Raw genomic sequence first — 23,742 nt, 5'->3', positions numbered from 1 at the left:
TAATTGATGTTGTCTGGTCATGTTTTTGTTGAAAAGGGCTACAAAAATAAACAATAAAGGCTCTATATAAAGCTCAGACTTAAATCCTTAGTATAGTTGGATATAATTTAACAATTTATTTCTTATTTCAAATCTATTTTACTTAAATGTTGTTATTTTTCAAACAAAAAATGTCCAAAAAATACAATATACATACATATGTATGTATGTATATACTTAAGTGGTAGTGAATTGAGTTGTAGGCAAAAATGCCTTTTTCTTCAATATCAATAGAATAATCTTAGGTTTTAAGATTAATGTTGGTTTTTACTACAAGAAAAGTAAATAGTTCAACACTATGAAAAGAAAATAAATGAAATAAAAATAATGATGTTTTTTTACAAATGGTTGTAACATTTTTTAAAATGTTTTATCCCCTTGGCAAATTAAAGAATAACATTGAAAACTTTAAAATAAAATAAGTTTCAGACTTAAAAATATTTATGAGCTGCAGTGTAATTTGTAGTTCGATGCTGTGACAAAAACACAACATATTCATTTGATAAAACATATTAATTTGATAAAAGTTTGTAACCAGAAATATTAAGCATTGATTTTTGCTCTCTGAAAGATTTATTAAAGACAGTAAACGTTTACGTTGCATTATCGTATATTTCAATGTCTCATGCAATATAGAAAAACTACATTTGATATTTGCAAATAAAACTATAATCCTTGTGTACATTCTATTTGAAACACATAATGCAAGAGAGAGTATTATGTAGATCTACACAAGCATTAAAATGCCACAGGAAGTATAAAACAGTGCATTATTTAACCCATTAATGCCCACGGCGGTCTACGTAAGTTAGAAATGTGAAATTTGGGCATGACAATTTACTTGTGTATATAAACCGATTTTAAATAAAAACATTTTTCTATCTTCCCTTTTTGGATTTAAGGGATTTAAGAAGACGTTACATCATCGTAACAGTGGGCATTACCCACGAATTAAGTATTTTAAGTAAAAGTTACATCTTTTTACAAAAAATCGTAAAAAACTGAAAAATTATTAAGTTTTAAGCTTGGATTAGCTAATTTGGTGTATCATACAACATTATTTTATAAAAAATAAAAAATAATTTAAAAGCAAAAAATTTTAATTCGTGAAATTTTGTAATTTATGTAATGTAAATTCATGAATTTAAAGAAATTTGTATATTTCTTACAAAAGCAGTTATATTGATTAACATTAAACATTTTGCATAAATTTACAAAAGGTCCTTGACGCTAGAATCCTTGTAATTTCCTTCATAACCCAAGAAAATGGTCATAATGCTTTATGAAGGATAAAACTATGTATTTAAGATTCACCAACTGTGCCTTGAGCAAGTTTTAATGCGTTCAAATAGCATATCCTTTACAGAAATCCTTAAAAAAATTTTAAAATATCCACGAAAGGGAGATTTATTATATCTTTAATGTAAATGTTTCTATTACATTTACATTAAAAATATATTGCTTTTCATCAAATATCAATATTTCAAGAAAATATATTTCCTCTGATAAAAAATTATTTTTGGGTCAGATTTCATAAAAAAGTAAGCAAGTGTTCATTATTTATATCGTATGTAGAGGGGTACAAAAAGTACTGAGAACTGCCCACTGTTACATAAATATACGTAACACCTTTATTATCCTTCTTATAAGTCTCCGCAAGGACTATACCATGTCCTATAACAATTAGGTAATAAACTTTAATTACTTCTTTATAAGTTTACGTCAAAAACTTTTTTTTAAAAATAACTACATAGAAGTTATTAACATTATAAGAATTCATTCCTCGAAAAATAGACACTTTACAAAATAACCCAAAAATACAATCCTATAAGCAAACATTACCCAAATTCGATTTCTAAACGTTAAGAACATGTTAAGTTAACCTATCTATCAGAAAAAAGTAACTTTGCATTTTCCATTTCTGTGCATTTCGAGTCCAAATTCGAATTAATTTGCGTTACATATATTTTACATGTGTGCATTAATAGGTTAAGAATTAAGACAATTTTACAGCAAAACAAATTATTTCGAGGAGGACGAAGATATCCAAACATGGCACAAACATTACAGGGTTAAAAAATTATTCTTAAGTTCTGTATTTCCTTAAAAAAAGTTTAATTCTATCTTTCTGATTGAATTTGGATCTAACAAATAAAAGTATGTTAAGGAAATAGCAGGAAATTAAAGCTGTTTGAAATAAAATTTCAAAGGGTAATTTCAAAAAATACTATAGTTTTAATACAAGGATAAATGTATTCAAAATTGTCCTTGAGTGAAGGATATCTTAAAAAAGTTACCATCCATTTTTTGTAATCCTTCACCAAAAGTAGCTTATAGTGTCATTAGCAAAATATAAAAAAATCAAAGCGGGACAATAAATCTCAAGAAAATCAGCTTTTAGTAAAATTACTCACATCATTTCCATACAAGTTTTATTGTGTTCATGTGGTTTGTTTTTGGCATCTAAATATCGAATTTTTACTTCTTCTAAAAATAAGATTAAATGTAGTTCAAATGTGTCAAACATTAATAACATTCCTCCAATGACACGCTAATGTTAAATTCATAGGTTTCGCACCCGAATTTGAAGCACTTCGGGTCACTACATAGTTATAATGAAAATACTACATGTTTTTCAACAATTTTTTTGCTTGGTAATAGTAATTAGTAAACCACTACCTCACTGTCTTGGATACGCAAACAAAATTTATATATTTAATAAGAAAAAATCCGAGACCATGTGTTTATTTTAGAATAAGAATTCAATGTTCATAATTTACCTTGCATCTTAGTATCTTTTACATAAATAAATTTTGTATACTTATACTGATTTTAAAATCTCTTTTAAAAATCCGAGCCCATGTCTTACCAAGTTATTGCAATAAGCTTTTCATATGTTATAAAAATATGGATTTACAAATATCGGCCTACATCATATGATTGAGTTGATTTTATATTATGTATGTTGGACATTAGTACATAATTTATCCCTTCCAAAAACAATTAAAATATACTAATAGCCAATCCCATCCCTGACTATTTTATAAACAGTTTTACATAAAAACATGCTTAAAACTAAAGTAAAAGGAATGACAATGAGCAAGCATGAAAAGGGGAAAATAGGAGGGTGAAAAAATAAAAAATACATCAAATAAATTCAAGTAAAATATTTACCCAAAGGATCCACACGGTAAATAACTTCTGGTAAGACAGGATTCAGTGTGCAAATAAAAAATATCCAAAATGTTAGCCAAACGGAGAGCATATGATGCCAGTTGTGATGCAGCAAGTGTTGGACTGTCTTTCCGGGATGATACTTTGTCGCCATATTGCACTCGCAATTCTTGCTGTTATTGTTGGTGTTGTTGTCGTAGACGAAACCAACAACATTAACAGCAACACCAATATATACTGTAAGCTGCTCGTACAATCGTTGTCGTTGGTTCTACTTTTCTCTTTCACAATGATGCTGCTGATGTTGACGTAGTGATGTTTTTGTTGTTGCTGATACTTTGTTGTTGTATATTGTTTTGATTTCTTTTGGTAGTGGTAGTTGCAGTTGTTATTGTATTTTTGAGTTTGTTGCCGTTTTTGTTGTAGTTATTGTTGTTGAAGTAGCTTTTGTTTATTTTTTATGCTTTTTAATTTTTGTAGCTTTTATTTTAGTTGAAACTTTTTGCAACCGTTAATATTATTGTTGTTGTTGTAGTGGGAATTGTTGTTGTTTTTTATTCTATTTTCTCCTGTATACATTGTTATTTCATTTCTCATTCACATTATACAGTTTCTGTTGTTGTTGTGTAAATGTTTCTGTTTTTGCATTTATTTTTTTTTTAATTGTAATAATATTTATAAAACAATTCTACATTGCATACGTTTCGCATTAAAGTCTGAGGGAGAAAGGAGAAGTGAGTAAATGAATGCAAAAGTTGGGTTGTGTGAATGTTTGAATTTTAATTAAAGCTAAATATTAAATTCGTTTAAAAATTGTATTGTAACAGCAACAGCAATAACAACAATAACACAGTACATACTTGTACATATTATTATTGTTATTACTTTTCAATTAAAAAGTTTTAAACGCTACTAATTAAAATATTTGTTCATAATTAATTGACCATAGTAATCAATTCCTTGTTTTTGTGAATGTGTATCTATCTACTTATGTGTATGTTTATACATATATTTAAATTTCCTTTTTTCTATTTTTTAGTCGTTGTTGTGTATATCTGTGGTTGAGTATGCAAATATTATTAATTTTTAATAAAATTTATGATTTTAGATAATTTGCATAAATATTTTTGTATTCTCATTTAAAATGTGTTTATAAATAAAATGCTAAGAAAAAAATGTTTAATACCAGTATTTAAGTTTTAGGTCGGTGTTAGTGTATTTAATTACACATTAATATATACATATGTACGTATTATTTGAATTTGCGTGTGTGAGTGTGTTTGTGTGAGAGACGTAGGCTTATTGTATACTAATAATATGTGTATTTCTAATTAATACATTAATTAATTAGTAGTTAGTTTTTGGTTGGGGTTTTCAATTTCATGTCATGGTATATAATTAATGGGCTAAAATATAATAAAAATCATATAGTTTTTAATTATACATACATCGAATCATTCATGTGCCACACCTTCCTATGTAAATATTTCAAGTACAATTTGGCCTAATTAAAGGTAAAAAGATTACATTTTATATTTTACAATTATGCAAAATATATATACATACATGATTGAAATTAAAATTAAAGTTTTTCAAAGATATTTTTATACTTAAACAAATAAGCTCCTTGCATTTACATATCCCGAAATATGGTCCTTATTTTATCGAAAATGTTTTTTGTTCGAATAAATTTTTAAGAGTAAAATTATGTTATTTTAATACCTAAATAAGCAAAACATTGACGAAGTAATTTAAAGTAATTTCAGTTCCTATAAATTTTATAGTATAAAACTACCGTAATTTGGAAGAAATTTTGTGCCATAAATGAGCGTTAAAGTCATTTTCATCATCATTTTCGAATTTCATCGCCTAATTCGTAATTTTAAGTAACTAATGAGTTTTAAAGTAATTTTCTGAAGTGGTTATTTATCAAACCATCTTCATCAAAGTCGGTAGGAAGATTTCAGTTCCCACAAAACTTGTTCGTGTTGAATTTCATATATCTGCTCGTATTTCAATGCCAGTAATGAGCGTTAAAGGCGCCCATATACAGAGGGTGGGGTCACTTATGGAAGGATCGGTCCTCCTAAAATTTAGAGCGATTCGTTCGTACAAATATTGTTTATGTAGCATTTTTGAGCCAGTAATGAGCGTTAAAGTCATTTTCTAAAGGGGACCTTATAAAATGATATATCCTTATAAATATCTGAAGAGGACATTTTTGCTCATACATTACTGTAGTCGTATTTGAGCGTTACAGACAGTTATGAGCGTTACAGTAATATTCTGAAAGGAACCTTATATGGGTGGCTCAATTATAGACCGATCCCCATAATGTGCGTTAAAGTCATTTTCTGAATAAAACATATTCTCATAAAATATATTTGTGACGAATTTCACCGCTATAGATGCTTCTTTTAGCCAGCTATGAGTGATAAAGTAATTTTCTGAAGGGTCCTTATATGGGGGCTAGGCGAAATCGTGGACCGATATTGCCCATTTTCAATACCAAACAAACTGCATCAACTAAAAGTATCTATGCAAAATTTCAGTTCGCTCCATTTGGTCTCTATCGTATTTTTAACAGACAGATGGACATAGCTAGATCGTCTTAGAATCTAATAAGAACTCATAATATATATACTAGGGTGGGTCGAAAATAGGCTTTTCGCTCGGATCAACTTCTAATAGTGAAATTATGTTGTATTTTAACGTCAAATAGAAGACTGTAAAATATTATTCAATTATTTTGAGGGTAAGAGCCCGCGCATCGCCGCCAAAGTTTGTAAATGCGTTTATATGGGAAAAATGGCACTTTTTTTTTCAAAACTAACAAAAATTTTATTATATTTACTTTTATATGTCTTTAGAATCACAAAATTCTCGGGGAAATTTTAATAACTCAAAACTTTTTAACGAATTTTGAGTTTTTCCATCTTTTTGGAAAGACAATGTTGTATACATTACGATTTTGCTATAAAATGGTGCAATAATTAATACTTAAAGCCTCATTTTGTGAAAAAACTCCAAAAGGTGCCATTTTTCCCTTATAAACGCATTTACAAACTTTGGCGGCGATGCGCGGGCTCTTACCCTCAAAATAACTGAATAATATTTTACAGTCTACCATTTGACGATAAAATACAACATAATTTCACTATTAGAAGTTGATCCGAGAGAAAAGCCTATTTTCGACCCACCCTAATATATACCTTTATATTTCAATGTGTTACAGACGTTAAAATTTCTGAAAAACAAGCAAAATTCGATACTTGTTGACAAAATCGATGATAGGCGATATAAAATGAAACATTTTTGGCTTTAACGTTTTCTTCTTGAAGCTGTTGAGATTTTCGGGGCCTAGATATCTAAATATCTTGAACTTTTGTTTGCTAAGTCTACGTTTGAAATGTTTTGATGCAGTTTTCCGCCTCTATTAGTAAAACTTCAGTGAGAGATAATACCAATATTACATAGTGGGTTGATTTAGGCAATTTATTTTATATATATTTTCAAGGCTGTACCCAAGGGAACCCATTTCACTCATTTTCATTTTCCTTTGAAGTCGATTTTCAAATTTTAATGATTTTTACATTTTTAGTTTCAAAATTTTCCAAAAAATATGATATTGACGGTCTAACTAAATTTATTTATCCTAATAAGATTTTAGCACAAAAGTAACAAAATACTAGTAAGAAATAATAGACGCACAGTGGTATAGGAAAAAAAAGAGGGAAATAATTCGGTAACTTTTAAACGGTTAATTCGATTTTAATGAAATTTGGTATGCACAAAGAGGAGGTGTTGTCGAGTTTAGGTTTTGAATTTGGACTTTATAGGCCAACCACGGGCCCGGCGGGGGGTCCTCAAATTAGGACACCTCGGCTATGCTAAATTTTTAAAACGATCCTATTTCTTCATTTGAGTTCCGATTTAAAAACAATTTCGTATATAGAATCTCCTCATCGAGCACTATAAAAAGCAGTAAATTATCTCTTATATTTTAGGAGATATTCGCATTTGAAAATTAAAATTTTAAAATTTTTACCGTCCTTACTTTAGTTTTTTGATAATAGCGGGTCCAAATATTCCCGATTTTTTTTATTCGCTTAACAACAAGTTTATATATCAAGCAGTGAAAGAATTATGTAAAAATCATGACTGAGTCCAAAGTTATAGGCATTTTAATTTAAAAAATTAAAAAAGGCGATTTTTTGCCATTTTTTGGGAAAAAAGTATCTTTTTCTTTTAAGTTATCTAAAAAGTTTTTAAGAAGATGTATATAGAATTTATACTTTTTGGAAAGCTGACTTAAATAAAATACGATAAATGAAACAAAACCTAAACATTTTTGATACCGAGGGGACTAGGTCCATCCAAAAAAACCCTATTTTTTATGGAAAATTCAATTTTGAGCAAAAATTCTCAAATCGCGTAGTCGATATCAAATTATAGTGACCTGTTTTATATGACCCAATAGGTTCTTAATCATTTTGTAACGGGTTTCGATAACCCCGCCCCTGGTATGGATATAATAAGCAAAAAATCAAAAAATCCCATTTTTGGGATTTTTTAAAACTTTTTTGGGAATTGCGGGATTTCTAATAAAAAAAATTTCATCAAAAAATATTCATAAATAAAATTTTTATTGCAATTTAAAAAATTTGTATCTTCGCAAAAACTGAATAAAAAAATTTTTTTAATTTTTTTTTTTAAAAAGTCTTCCGCGAATTTTTTAATTTTTTTTAAAAATTATATACAGTTTTGAAAAATAGACAAAATTACCTTTCCATTGATATATAACATGCCTATCTAATGTTTTTTAAGTGACAAATTAATTAGGGAAAACTCAACATTTTTTAGAGAATTTACCTAGTACTCAAATGAAGAAATAGGATCGTTTTAAAAATTTAACATAGCCGAAGTGTCCTAATTTGAGGACCCCCGCCGGGCCCCTGGTTGGCCTATAAGGTCCAAATTCAAAACCTAAACTCGACAACACCTCCTCTTTGTGCATACCAAATTTCATTAAAATCGGAAAACCGTTTAGAAGTTACCGAATTATTTCCCTCTTTTTTTTTTCCTATACCACTGTGAGACGGTCATAGCCAACCACATCATAACATAAACCAGCTACGATTACCTTTAAAGAGATTTGTTCGGAAGCTGTTGAATCTACCGATTAAATACATATGCAGACATACACGTACATATGTATAAACATATATCAAAAATGTCTTAAATAAAATATATTTGTATAAAATGAGGAAAATTTTGAATTCTTTCTTCATTTTGAAATGACTTTTAATTATTGGTTTTCAAAATATTATAGAGTGCAAAAGTGGAACACTTTCCAACTATGTATGTTTATTCGTAAATATTTTCCTAAAGAGGACTGGTACAAATAAGTTAGAGTGCTACATTCGGCTATGCCGAATCTAAAATACCCTCCACCAGCAAGCTACTTTTTATTAAAACCCATTTAACTATCTAATTTTTAGATAAATTGACAAAATTTTTGTTTCCGTAGTGACGGTACTAACATTTTTGCATATGTCAAACTAATTTTGATTAGGTCCAGAAAAATGCATTTTAATAGGACAGTTCTAAAACATTTTAATAGAATGATTTATCTATACACAGAGCATACTTATGTCGAATTTTATCTGGATATAATCATTTAATAATGAATTAAGAGGTACTAAGTGACTTCCAGAAATAAAATTCCGTATAACGATTTATATAACAAAATACACATTTATGTCGAATTTTATCCCGATAACTTTGATTGTCAATGTGCGTTTAAGTAATTTTCGGAAATGGTCCTTATATGGGAGTTGTGAACAAATATTGACCGATCAGGAACAAATTTCTTATAATGCAAAAAAAAAAAAGAATATATTCAAGTCGATGATTTTCGGAAGTGGACTTATAGGAGCTATATAAGAGCTAGGGCCTCTACGGACAAATTTCGCAGTGTGATTCATATATATGTACATAAAACATATTCAAGTCGAATTTTATCAAGATAGCTTTATTTGATAATGAAATATGTGAGATTAAATGATTTTCGGTATATACATATACCCATATAGTAGGGATATAGGCGAAACTGAAGGGGTTGTCAAAAAAATTTTTATTCTCTTCACACAGACGTGTTCTGAGAGAATAAAACACACTTGAGAGAACTAAACGCACTCACAAAACTTCAAATTTTCTTCGCGAAATTGCGAGGATATTAGCACTTAATAGTTTTTCTTATCACTTAAACTTAATATTTATTATTTTTTGCTACACTTTTAATGTATTCAAAACCCCGAAAATAATTTATATTTTACAAATGAAAAAAAAATATTTTTTATTCATTGACATTTTATTTTAATTCAAACTGAAAAAAGAAAAGTTTCGTATTGAAAATGAAAAAAGTATTTCACATACTTTTTTTCTTTTTCCATTAATGCAGAAAAAAATAACAAAATTAACTAATATTTTCATTCACTAGTATATGAAATCCTAGTAATAACATACGAAAAATAACGTATCAAAAATACATTTATTATTTAGTACCTTTTGAACAACTGTGCTTATTTCTGTGCTTCTACTAATACATTCTCACCAGTTAGGTTTTTGACAGGGGACTTAGGTCTTTGACAATCCCTTTCGCCTATATGCTACTATATGCATATACCTTTGTATAGGGGCTATGTGATGTATTGAATCAATTGTTATGAGTTTGAACATACTTGATCCATAACAGAAAAAATTCATCGAAATATCTTTGGTAGATTCTTAGAAAACTACTTAAGAATTGGGAAAAAACTTTATTTTTTTCGGACGGACGAACAGACGGACAAAGCTTCGCCGACTCAGAATTTCATAAGGATCAAGAATATATATACTTTGTTGGGTCTCAGATGAATATTTCTTGGTGTTACATACGGAATGACAAAGTTATATATTGCCTCTATCAACACTGATGGTGGTGGGGGATATAAAACATAATTATATTTTAAGGATAAAATTTTTTTTTAAGGATAAAATACCCTGTGAAATGGCGTTCCAGTTTTCTAAATTCCTTTCTAAATCAGAAATATTAAGCTTAATTCCTTAATTTGCCTCATGTTACACTTTTGCTCGTCATTGTATGTAAAACATCATTAAATTATTTTTAGGTTAAGAGCCCGGAGTATTACTTTTATATCATTCTAATCATTAACCCTTTCAAAACCAGGATTTCTATTGGTCTACAGAAAATATCTCACATATTTCCTCCATAATTTTTAACTTTATTAGGAAATAATTTAATATAAATTTGTGTTTTTGAGTTCTTTTCTTAACAAAATTGTTTCTTTGTCCTATTTTCGTTAAATTTTATGTATTAAAATCGGAAGCCCGGTATTAACTTAATAATAAATGTTAATTACTGTTTGCTTAAAATAATCAAATAAATATGTACGTAAGTATATGTATGTATACTTAAAAAAATAAAAACTAATAAAATGCAATCCCAAAAATTTAAGGTACGGTCAAACAGAATAAACATATAAGCTACGTTCACACCTAAAATTTTTAAAATTATTTTACTTTAACAGAATATTCTTCTTCAGTTTCCGTGTTGTTATTTTATAAAAATGATGGTTAAACATAATATGTAGCTATTTGTAATATTAAATATCGTAAAATTACTTAAATTAAGCTTCCATTAAATTGGCAGTCACAGTATGTTTGTCTGCTAAAAATAACATACTTCCTTTAAGGAATTTTTGGTTTTATTTATTTTTGAAAATATATAATTTTTCATTGAATATCGAATAAAAAAAGCTACATAAAAGCCATGAAATTTATCTCTAACCACAACAGAAAAAAGTTCATTTGTTTCTGTGTCATAAAAAATTCATAATCGTTGTCATGTGACTTCCCTAAAAATTGTGGATAATTTTTATTATTTTATTTTTGCTTTTTGAAATTTAATCCAAACAGTTTTATTGGCCAACGCGTTGAAATTAAAAAAGATAAAACTTTTTGTAAATATTTGAAGAATTTAAGTAACAAAGTTCTTTGTTTTTTCTTTGGCTTTTCTATTCTATCAGAAATTCCAGTGAAATCTTAGATGCCTGTATTACGTGTGTATTTAAGTTAAATAATGAATTTATACGAGTATTTGAAATTCTATTCACAAGTTTGTGAGGAAGTGATGAGCCAGTCAAGTCAGCCTGCCTTAAATATTTAACACAAGTTGACAACAGACAAACACACAGATGCACAATAACTTAGGGATACTCGTAAAATTCTTGGGAGTATTTATGCTACACCTGATCAAGAATTTTTTGAAAGGAGGCGGAATTGAAATATAATACTTTGGGGAGAGAAAAAATAAAATATATCTTTTTTATATGTATATTGAATTTGTGACAATCTTCCTAATATGATTTTAGCACAAAAGTAACAAAAAAACTAGCAAGAAATAATAGACGGTCATGACCGACCACATCATAACATAAACCAGATACGATTACCTTTAAAGAGATTTTTTTAGAAGCTGTTGAATCTACCGATTAAAATACATACGCAGACATACAATTACATATGTATATATATAAAATTTTTTAACAAATTTTTGACTCCTAAAACTTATTTGAAAACCTTAAATAAACACAAATATTTATAAATATTGAAGTACAGTTCTGATTTCCTCCTTGGAACATTGTTTTTGAAATGGAATCCATATTAATCAACTTAAAAATTAATTGTTGGCATAATATAAGATGGATGAAGGACCAACATATTTATGAAATACAAAAATCAACACAAACGTAGTATATTCTCCTAACTATAGTGGTGTGGGTCATCAAAAGAGAGAACATGGAATATATGTTTAAGACAAGGAAAACTGTGAGAAAATACCAAAATTAATAATACTACTGAACTAACCAGAGAATGTTCTGGGTTTTTTTTGTAACTTTTATTTTTATGTCGTTATATTTAGTTTAATAACTTGTTTTCCTTTTTACTTTAGTTCATTTTGGTTTAACACTTTTGACAAACTAATGCCCCAGCTTAATCCTCTTTTGGAAATACATTCGTTCGTTCGTTCGTTCGTTGGTTAGTTAGTTCCTACGTTATTTTGTGGTCCACTATTTAATGTTATTGTTGTAGTAGCTATTGTAAGTCAAATATTGTAAAACTTATCCTGAAAATGTTGCATTTAACAAAAAGGAAAAAAAACATTTAACTTTTTTTGTTGTTGCTTTTTATATTCTTTACTCATTCTGTATTTCGTTTTACTATTATTTGATTAAATGTATGTGTCCTTAAAAATAACACAAACATGAAAAAGACAAAAACAGGATTAAAATTCGTTAGATGTTACTTTAAAATTAAGAAATTTGTATAAGTTGAAAAATCGAGAAACTGGCCAAAATGTCATCCTTCCAATGGTCGCCATTCCCTAAATTAAACTTGATACACATAGAATATAAAGAACCTTTTCGGTAACATCGAAAAAGTTTTCTTAATGTGCTAAAAATGTACCAAAAAAAAAATGTTACTTTAAAATTAAGAAATTTGTATAAGTTGAAAAATCGAGAAACTGGCCAAAATGTCATCCTTCCAATGGTCGCCATTCCCTAAATTAAACTTGATACACATAGAATATAAAGAACCTTTTCGGTAACATCGAAAAAGTTTTCTTAATGTGCTAAAAATGTACCAAAAATGCAGTTTTCTCCCTTTTGCAACCAAAAAGGACTGAATTTTAAAAAAGTACGAAACAGGTGTCTCCTAATTTTGGGAGATATATTTAAAATATTTACAAAAATTTTATTTTCTTTATTAGTTAAAAAGTTATAAAGGGCCAAAAAAGGTACCAAAATCACCTTTGTTACACATTTTCACTCATTAAAAGTACGAATTTCAAAAAAGTACCACACACCCATCTGCTTATTTTAAGAGTAGATACAGGTTCATTTAAAAATGTTCTTGTATTATTAAGAAAATTTTTAAATGAACCTTACCTAATATTAGGTAAGATAATGAAGAAAACCTATTTTACCGGGATTTTCCCTTTTTTACCCCTAAATGTACAAATTTCCAAAAATCCCTCCTTAGTGAATCTACATAATCAAAAACACATCTACTGTCTAGGTTGAGCCGTTTGGGCTGTGCGATGATGAATCAGTCAGTCAGTAACGCTACTCTTTTATATATATACATTAACTCACAATGTTAATGTTTTCGTATTTGATATATTATTCGTATTTGATATATTATAGAAAAAAGTTTTAAATAAATCTTATTGAAACAAACTTTTAAAATTTGAAATTCCTAGCAAATTATTAAAAATTCCTTAAGTTTTAGTTGCTATAAATTTGATATAAATCATCATTTAACAAAATATACATATATACATTTATTGAAATGAATTTCTAAATTATAACATGTGGCTAAAAGTATTTAAAAACGAATAAATAAGTTTAAGCTTAAATACTCAAACGATAATAAACACACAAATTTATGTAACCACAAACTTTTGAAACTTTTTATACATATATTAAGTATTTATTATTTATGTTATTTTTCTTTTAAAAATTTAAATTTTCTTTTTAATATTAGAAGAAAAGTCGCATCTTTCATTTCTTTTAACGTCCTTGTAAAGTTGACAACCATGTGCCAAATTCCTGTTAATACATTACAGCACTGATGGATCTGGGGAATAAAATAAGATCCTAGGGAATGAAGTATTCGGTCAAGATTTATCAACATGCATTTATCATTAAAACTGTGAGTAATATTTTTCATTTTATATTTTAACCAGGAAACCCCCCAAAACCAAAATAGCAACAACGGCGTCAAAAAATAACCAAGTAAGATACAAAGTAAAATTTTAAGTAAAATATATAAAAAAAAGAAAAATAACTCAATAATTTATGAAACTGGAGAAACTTTTGTTATTTCTTTTTATTTTTTGTTTGTTTGTTAGTTTAAGCTTTTGTCCTTGTAATGGAAAATACAAAAAGTAATATAAAAACATACTGCAAAATGTAATAAATATACATACGTACTCACATGAGTGTGTGTTTATATATGTATTTATGTATATTTTTGGTAAGCTTTTAAAGTGAAAAAAGTCCATTTCGAAATGGAAGTGTTTAGTAAGCCTTCCATATGGCCTCTTTGCATTCATAGAACACAGAATGAGGAATGTGACTTACATGCCTGGAACATTTTATAACCATTATTGGGGGTATATTGATTTTGTCATTCCGTTTAGGATGTGAAATTCTAAGACGATACCACCAGATCCCATAGTTCTTAGAAGTACGATAAAGACAAAATTAATAAAATATTTCTAAATTATGTTAAGAAAATACTATTAGGCCCACAAAAAGGCAATTTCAATTAACCGCTACGTATACGCTTGTATGAACATGAATGTATTTTACGAATTTAAAGAAAATCTTATGGGGCTTTTTATATATAGCCCCAAAAGCATTTCACATATTAATAAGTACACAAAAATAGCAGCAGCAAAAAAATAAAATATAGTAAACGATAGAATGAACGAAACAGAGGAAAAAACAACTGGAATAATAAAACAAAAAAATGAAGAAAGTAAAAAAGTAAAGACAAAAGAATGTTAAATCACACAGAGACCACAGCATGACTTTATACTTATGCTGTCTTTCCATTCTACCATAACACATCGGCATACATATACTATACAATCTTACAATCTAGCAAATACATATAAATTAATGAAAGTATTTATGTTCATGAAAGAACTAACAGCCATAGAGCTATGAAACTTAATTGCCGATATTATTCAACTCAACTAAAAAAGGACAAGACAATCCTCTTTGGAACGTTCACCAACCGACACAAACGAAAAAGAAAGCAAACAAATACATACATATTTAAGACATTAAAAGTTGCAAGGATATAATTTTTATTGTGTGCGCAAAAATAGCACAATACCAAATTTTATAGATTTAAATTTTTAATAAAAGCCTTTAAAACTAGTATTAAACATTTAAATTTTTTTCAAAACATTTTCTTATATATAAAAGTTTATCGTTTATTGTACAAAACTTTAATACCTATAGTATAAGAATTATTTGTAAAAAACTATTTGTTTTACTAACCAGCATTAATTTTTCTATATAATAGTGCTTTTTAGCATTTTAGGTCTTAGATTTTAGAGTTATTGTTTTTTATGGTTCATAATAACAACAAAAACTATCAACGTATGATAGATATTATCAAATATTTCAATGAATAAGTAAATGGATGCAGTTACTAAATAAATTCCAATAAACAAATTTGAGAAGTTAATAGAATAAAACAAGTTACACTTTTTTATCTGAACTATGCTATCTTATTGTCACTACCTGTAAAGAAAGGCATACATACGTACACCAACACCCAACACGTTTATTTGTTTAATACAATTTTCTTGCTAAAAGCAACAATGTGATTTGTTACTTAAATAATAGAACGTTATGAATTTTTTTGGTAGGATTTTAATTAAAAATAAATGATTTGAATATAAGAATTCTCTGACATTGATGGACAAACAATATTACAAACATTTGTATTATTTAAGATGAGATCATTCATTATAAATACATAAACGATTTCAAATGAATGAACGAACGAACGAATGTAATTTATATACTGTTGAAATCATCAAATTTATTTAACTATGATGAGAGTTATTTCCTTTTTCTTCCTTTTCCTTCCTCTCTTCTCAGACCTTCTTTCATCATTCTTGTTTTCTTTTCATTTCAGTTGTGTTTGTTTCTTTCAGTTTTGTTTTATTTATTATTATTTATATTATCATAAAATTTAATAGTGAGTTATTTTTATTAAGGAGACACGCAAAAAATACAAACAAGATGAAGGATATTAAAAATTCTCACACTCTTCTTATTTTTATTTTATTATACCCTACACCTACAATAGTAAGATGAGTATTATGCGTTTACGTTGATGTTTGTAACACACAGGATTACGAGCACATCTATACAAAATTGGACGTGCGGATTCAGACGAATGTAGAGCATGTGGAGAGGACAGTGAAACTCTGGAGCACTTTCTTTGCCATTGTCAGGCATTCGTCGAAGTTAGATCCAAGTTTCTTGGAAGTGATGTTATTCAGGAAATAACATTCTTAACCAACACCGATTGGAAGATTCTTAGGAATTACGTCCAGGAAACTGAGTTTCTGAACATGGAAAAATAATACATTCAGTGAACAATTTTTTTTTTCTTGAATTGGAGCGCATAACAGGCCCGATAGTGGCCTAGGTGTATTTCTTCGGATTTGATGTAGTATACATCCTCCTATCAACCTAACCTAACGTAACATCCAACACAAATGTACGCACATCAACCTTATGATATACCAATGTCCATCGAAGTTCTCATTTTATCACTGTCTGGAAGAAATCGGTTTATGGTTTCACATAGTTCACATACAAATATTCTCTAGGAAATATCTTGGAGTGGTTGCTGACATTAATAAAATGTTAGCCGATTTTTATATGCCGAATTTTAATATATTTAGGCATAAATCTTTAGTTTAAAAACTTTAAAGAAATCTTCTTCATTGCTGATATAGAGTGTGAAAGTGTCAGGTATATCCGACTTGCTTTTATTTATTTTTGTATCTTTTTTTGAGTTTTTGAGGATTGTCAATTTAAACATTGGAGACATATAATTTTCATGAAAATAAAAACGCCGAGTCAGTACATAAAGGAACTAAATTTATTCTTCTCCTTTTTTACAGTTGAACTTAAAACAAGACCGTTAGTTAGTCTGTCCGTCAGTGTGTATATAAATAACAAATGAAATTTATATTAGAATGAACCAAAACCAACAACAAAATCTAAACTATTTAAAGTAATGACAGGCCCTAAATAAACGAACTAAACAGAGGAACTGGAATGCGAAACTTAAACAGAGACCAGAGGGTGGCATGTTGTCCTGTGAACATAAAATATTCATGTATGAATGAATGTATGAGTGTGGGAATGAGTATCCAACCATTAACCATTAATGTTGGATTGTGCAAACAAAGCAAAACAAAAATTACTTAAAAAAGACAAAGAGAAAAAAAAAAACAAACTATGTTAAACAAAATTTGTTCCCACTACAAACAACACTTTGTCAAATGAATAAATCGTGTCAGAGTAGGATTTTTTCAGTTAAATATTCCTTTTCTTAATACTCATGTACTTGTATGCTTATTTCTACGTATGTATATGTGTAAATAGATGTGTATGTATGCCTAATATACAGTCAACAAACTAACTATAAGTTAATTTATTTGTTTAAATATGTACGCAATAATAGAGTTTGCATTGTTTTTTGTCTTTATGGTCTAATATTTTCTAAACACACACATTTCTACTAACTAGTACATAATATGTATTATGTATTTACTACAAGTATGTATGTGTGTATACGTATGTATATGAGTAGCGTAGTAGGTTTATCTATGGAACCACTTTTACCAAACACACTCTTCCACTCACACTCTAATACACATTTATCATTATTATTTGACATGTCTGCCTATGGATGGATGTTAGAAAACTATTTGTGTTAAATTTATGAGATTTTCTTTAGTCAGCAAAACGTGCACTCTAACAAATTAATGATAATCATACATATACTAAAATACATATATGTGTATGTATTTGTCTCAATGTGTAGTAGTGTATGAAATTAATAAATACAAGTATGTAATATTTTCAAGTTGTATTAAATAATATAAAAGATTTAAGCTGGTATTTTGAACAAAAATTACTAGCTATTCTCTGATTTAAATACTTAAAGTGTTATTATATATGTACATACTTTAGAGTGACCGCAAAAAGTCGATGTTGGAATCTTGTTCGTCTTAACCCCCCTTACCAGATATTTAGATAGCTGAAATTTGAGCTCGATTAATAAACGTTAACACGTGTCACTCGTCGCTCAAAGTTTGAATAAATCCAAATTTTTGGCCAAAAAGTTAACATATGAAGCTATAACTCCAGAACGGTAAATATTAGAAGCACACTTAATACCTCAAAACAAAGCTAATATTGTACTTCAATTCAATTTATATTATATACATAATTCTTGTTACTTTAAGTCAAACAGAGTTACAACAGATTTTGTCTCCAAAATCGTGACCTTGTCGCGGTAGGAGCATACTTCGTATATTATGATATTATGTGATAAATTTAGCTATTAGGTAAATATTTTACATATTATTGTTAAAGAATCATAATGTACATGGATTTTGTATTTCAAAAAGATGTAAAACACAAAACTTGGTTCAAAAATATAAAAGTTATTAAAAATTCCCCAGGCCTCAGAGCACTTGATTAGGAAATGTGGAAAAAAATTTAACTTATTTTGGAAAATATTCTAATAAAAATATTTTATTACATAAAATCTATATTTACTCGAATATAAGTTTTTATCCTTAAAAGATATTGTGGACCTGTTCTTAGCTATATCAAAAAAATTTTTTTTACACGCCTGTTTCAAAACTCCATTTTCAGTTTTTTTAAATCTTTGTTAAACAAATTTTAAAATTTTTGAAATATCACCGGGGGATTTATGGTCAATAGATTAGGGAAAAAAACAGTGAAAAAATTAGGTCAATAGGGTAAAAGGGGGACCATACGCCACTTTTTTTTTGAGGCGGCCTCAAATTAAAACCACAATACATATTCTTAATTTTTTTCTTGGTTCGGATACTTAGATATGTCGGCTTTAGTTTTATCCCTTTCAATCTTTCCTAAGTCATCCTCATACACATATTTTTGAACTTTTCCGCACTGACCAAAAACGGCGATACCGCCCCATCCATGGGGTAAATACGCCAAGGGGATGGGGCAGATTTGTCATTAGTAAAATAAGCCAAAAAATTAAAAAGTAAAAACTTATTTGTGGCCTCCGGTAGGTTAGGTGGCCTCCGGTAGGTTAGTGGTTAGTGTTCTAGTCTGGAAGACCGGAGGTGGTGGGTTCGATTCCCACCTGAGGCACTGGTTAAGGAGCGCACAACAGGCCCGATAGAGGCCTAGGTGTATTTCTTCGGATTTGATGTATATACATCCTCCTTTCAAACTAACTAACTAACTAACTAAAAACTTATTTTGCGGTTTTATATTTTAATTCACTAAACAAAGTATAATAAACTAGATATTTATTGTTTATTTCACATAACTAAAAAGAATTAAAACAAATTATTAGTGATTTTTTATATATTTTAACAAAATTTTGTTCTACATCACAAGCATTACATATATTTGACGAATGTGCCCCACGGGCAGTTCTGGGGTTTAGTTTAAATTTTTTTCGGGTTTCAAATTATTTTATCGAAAATATTATTATGTCTTATTATTCACTATTATTGACGTTCTATCACTGACCAATATATTTTTTCTATCAAAAAAACTAAAAAAGTTAGCACAAAAAATTCACACAGTGAAATATTTTCACAGCCCTTTGAAAAACAATTAATCACGTCTGCCTCCCATCTTATGTAAAGTTAATCTTTCAAACTTTCAGGGATGATAGATAATCGATAAACGAAAATAAAATTTGATAATGCGATAAAATCGATTAGTCAGTTTTCAAGTTATTCGCTTTGGCAGATGTGCCCCTATGGCGAATGATCCCCCTTCTACCCTACCTCTTTCAGTTAAGCTGTATCTACGATTTGAACTCTGCGAATTTCGTGAAAATCTTATTTTTTTGTAATATTTTATGAAATATGTCCTAATTTGTTACTGTTATACATTTTGAACAAAATATTTACAGAATATAGTTTCTTAGATAATATAAATTATGTCCCTGAAGTTATATATAAATCGGGAAATCATAAGGCGTAAATTTTGGAGGTCAAAGGTCAAATTTAGCAACATTTAGAAATTCTCATTTAAACATGTCGAAATATTATTTATTTGTTCTTTATATTTTCTAAAATTACAGGAATTTATAATATATGATCCACAACAAATTCATTGTTTATGAAGCAAATGCCACAAAATTTCGCATAAGTCAGTTTTTTGACTTCCGAAATTAAATTCTCAATTATGAAATGACTATAATGCTGATTAGTGACTTAAAAATACGAATAAAGTGATAAAATTTGACACACATAAGTTTTAAGCAAGCCAATATCTGTCTACCAAATTTTATGCGGATCAGTCCAAAATTGACCCTACCCCCCATATAAGGCCCCATTCAGAAAATGACTTTAACGTTAATTATTGGCATAAAAATACGAATATTGAGAAGAACTTTGACATAAGTAAGTATCTTAGGAGCCAAAACTTTTCCAAACAATTTTATGTGGATCGGTCTATAAATGACCCTACCCCCCATATAAGGTCCCCTCCATAAAATTACTCATAACTGGCTTAAAAATACAAGTATAGCGATGAAATTTCACAAAAGTAAATTTTATATGAGCCAAAATCTCTTAACCAAATTTTATGTGGATCGGGCCTTAATTGACCCCATCTCCATATAAGGTCCCCATCAGAAAATTACTTTAGCGCACATTACTGGGCTAAAAAAACGAGTAAAGCGATGAAATTCGATACAAACCTGACTTGTAGGAACCAAAATCGTTCTACAAAATTTTACGAGGATCGGTCTATAATTGACCCTACCCCCATTTAATATGTACCAAGCCTGATAAAATTTTGTGAATATATTTATTTGTACATAATATTTTATTGTGCTGAATTTCATCGCGATATTTGTGTTTATAAGTGAATTTTGGATATTCGAGTAATTGTTCCGATACATTTAAGCAATTTATGGATGAAAAACTAATTTTCTGAAACAGGCTTTATATAGGAGCTAGGGGCAAATATGGACCAAGCCCAATAAAATTTTGTGAATATATTTATTTTTACATAATATTTTATTGTGCTGAATTTCATCGCTATATTTGTGTTTATAAGTTACTTTTGGACATTCAAGTAATTTTCTGAAGGGGACTTTGTATGGGAGCTTGGGTCAAATGAGTCCTGATCTCTATGAAATTTGGCAAGGTCATCAAGGCTTGTATAAAACTTAGTTGTGCCGCTTTTTATCAATACAATATACAGAAGCATTTTTCGGGGCGTTCTGTTGTATGGGGGCTAGGTGAAATAATGGACCGATTTTAACCATTTTCAGTAGGCTTCGTCCTTGGGCGAAAAAAAGAGTGTGTGCCAAATTTCAATAATTTTGAAAATTGCGACCTGTACCTTGCGCACAAGGTTTACATGGACAGCCAGCCAGCCAGACGGACGGACGGACAGACGGACATAGCTTAATCGAACTTCGAATCAAGAACGAAGTCCAGTTTATGTACTAAGTATCTACATTTGATGAAGGTGAAATAGAGTTATTAGAGCTTTTTATTCAAAACCACCAATTAAAACTTTTTCATAATTATAGCGCACTTTTTGAAATAAGTTCAAACAATATTGAGAAATGTTAATCAACTTTGTAAAATTGCAACTAATTATTATGAAAGGACACTTGTATATGCTTCTAAATGAAATTTAATTTGAAGTGACAAATTTTAAGTAGTTGTCTTTGGTTAATTCTGCTGAAATGTGTCTTATAGTACTAGTAAATTACTTTTTGTCAAAATTATGCCCTTAATTGATCAATTGTCCAATTTTTTTAATGAGGATAATATCTAATGATATTAGAGATAAACTGCAAATGAGTGGAAAGTGCTCCAGAGTTTCACTGTACTCTCCGCATGCTCTACATTCGTCTGAATCTGTGTGTCCACTCAGACTACGTACCATCCTACTATCTGCAGACTTACTCATTTTGTGGAGATTTCTCGTCTTGTTCTCATCAGGGTCACCCCATAGGATCTTTGTTGGGTAGAACCACAAACCGTTTCATTATTCCGAGAGGTCTTATGGGATTCTCACACCCACATTTTTAATTCAGCTGTTGTTGCGACGAATGGTTTTGCGTTTGTCAGGTTAACTACCTCGAGCTCCCTTCCCTTTAAAGCTATTACATTCGCCCTTCCTGGTATCCATATCCTTACCTCTGGGAGAGAATTCAGTAAAAGCATTCTTACAATCCAATACAGTCTTAGTTTTAATTATATCACCTGATATCGCCCTAATTACCTTCTGGCTGTCGGTAAATATATTAATGGCTGTGGGCCCCATATTTATTTTAATCCAATTTACACATACCATTATTGCTCGGACTTCTGACTGGAAGCTTGTGTTATGATTAGGTAAACGGTGGTATATTTCTGCTTCTGGGTCTTCAAAATAGAACCTCAGGCCTACTTTATCCCCATCCATTAGTGTAACAACAGATTCATATTAGTATTTGCTCTAGCTTTCCGCTTGAAGAATACATTCTATCTGGGATTAGCGTTCCGGCATATTCTGTGTCTGGTATGCGATCAGGAACGTCCGATGATTGTGTATAACTTTCCAATGTGTCCAGTATACATTGATGACGTGTCCTATAACCGCTTTTGGCCAGTTCGTCTAAAATAAAAAGCCGTTCGGCTGTGAGCGCCACCTCATATCTTAAATAGGTTTCAATGGGTGCAATATTTACCAACGTTTCCAGAGCGTTGGTTGAAGTATTTCATCATCCCGAGATCCAATATTGATAAACATTTCATATAAGAATATTTTATTGCCAATAAATGCGCTATAATTTTGAATCAATAATTAAGGACTTGTTTTGTATTTTGCTATTTTAAAATAAATTTCCATATTGTTTAAATAAACTGCTTTAAAAAAGCTTTAATATACTGCAAAAAAATTATATTAAGTTTTTTAATGGTATAAAAAGAGAAAATATTAAACAGAGAGTGCGCTATATTTTTGAGCAATACTTTACACTTAAACTGGTTATTTTAAAATTTGAGGGATATATACATATATCTTTACTTGTAGAGTCCACATATCCAATTTTTTTACAAACCTTTATTGAGGCGATTTAGGTATATAAATTTAATTGTATTTAAAATAACTGAAATAGGTGCAGAATTTTTTCATTTACACTAAATTTTACACCAATAGCAAAATATTAAGGCGATTTAAAGTAAATTTTCTAAGGATGCCTCAATAAAAGGATAAGGTTCATATTAGAGAGACTTTGTACTTATATAAAACTAAAAACGTCGAATCGATTACAAAAAATATTAAATCCTTATTTCAAATTTTTTAAGTTCTTAAAAAACATATTTATTTAAAATATTAATTTATTTTGAAATAAAAAGATTTGTGCCCTTTAAAAAACGACACATTCATTTATTATCGCACTTTTTTATGATTTATTATGTTAAATGTATGATATATAATGGTGTAATGGGATTTACAATATACATATTTATCATTTTAGCTTACTTCTACATAGTTTCTTAAGCAAATTTACAAACATGTGAACATAAGCTAATCTTCCATTTATAATTCTGTAAATCTCATTACTCGTAATTAATTACCATACATCAGATGTTTTTTATTTAAAATTTAACCT

At 28.9% G+C, this 23,742-nt stretch overlaps 1 protein-coding gene across 8 annotated transcripts in view; it reads right to left on the bottom strand.

Annotated features, from left to right (window-relative positions):
* Nucleotides 1-23,742, bottom strand: part of LOC119604442 (protein eva-1-like) — a 126,606-nt gene that overhangs the window by 76,775 nt on the left and 26,089 nt on the right. For 7 of the 8 annotated variants that reach the window (XM_037957056.1, XM_037957047.1, XM_037957110.1 and 4 more), the window contains exon 2: nucleotides 3,214-3,929. In XM_037957056.1, coding sequence (XP_037812984.1) covers nucleotides 3,214-3,367 — 154 coding nt within the window. In that variant the 5' untranslated portion in view covers nucleotides 3,368-3,929. Of the gene's footprint in view, nucleotides 1-3,213; nucleotides 3,930-4,661; nucleotides 4,718-23,742 lie in introns of those variants that run through there. The other variant, XM_037957101.1, reaches the window with a different exon arrangement.

This window comes from Lucilia sericata, unplaced genomic scaffold (genome assembly GCF_015586225.1).
Source record: "Lucilia sericata isolate MDLA Ls3-8-SP2 unplaced genomic scaffold, ASM1558622v1 Contig000013F_arrow, whole genome shotgun sequence".
NCBI classification, from domain to species: domain Eukaryota; kingdom Metazoa; phylum Arthropoda; class Insecta; order Diptera; family Calliphoridae; genus Lucilia; species Lucilia sericata.
This window is presented reverse-complemented; position numbering and strand designations above follow the sequence as displayed.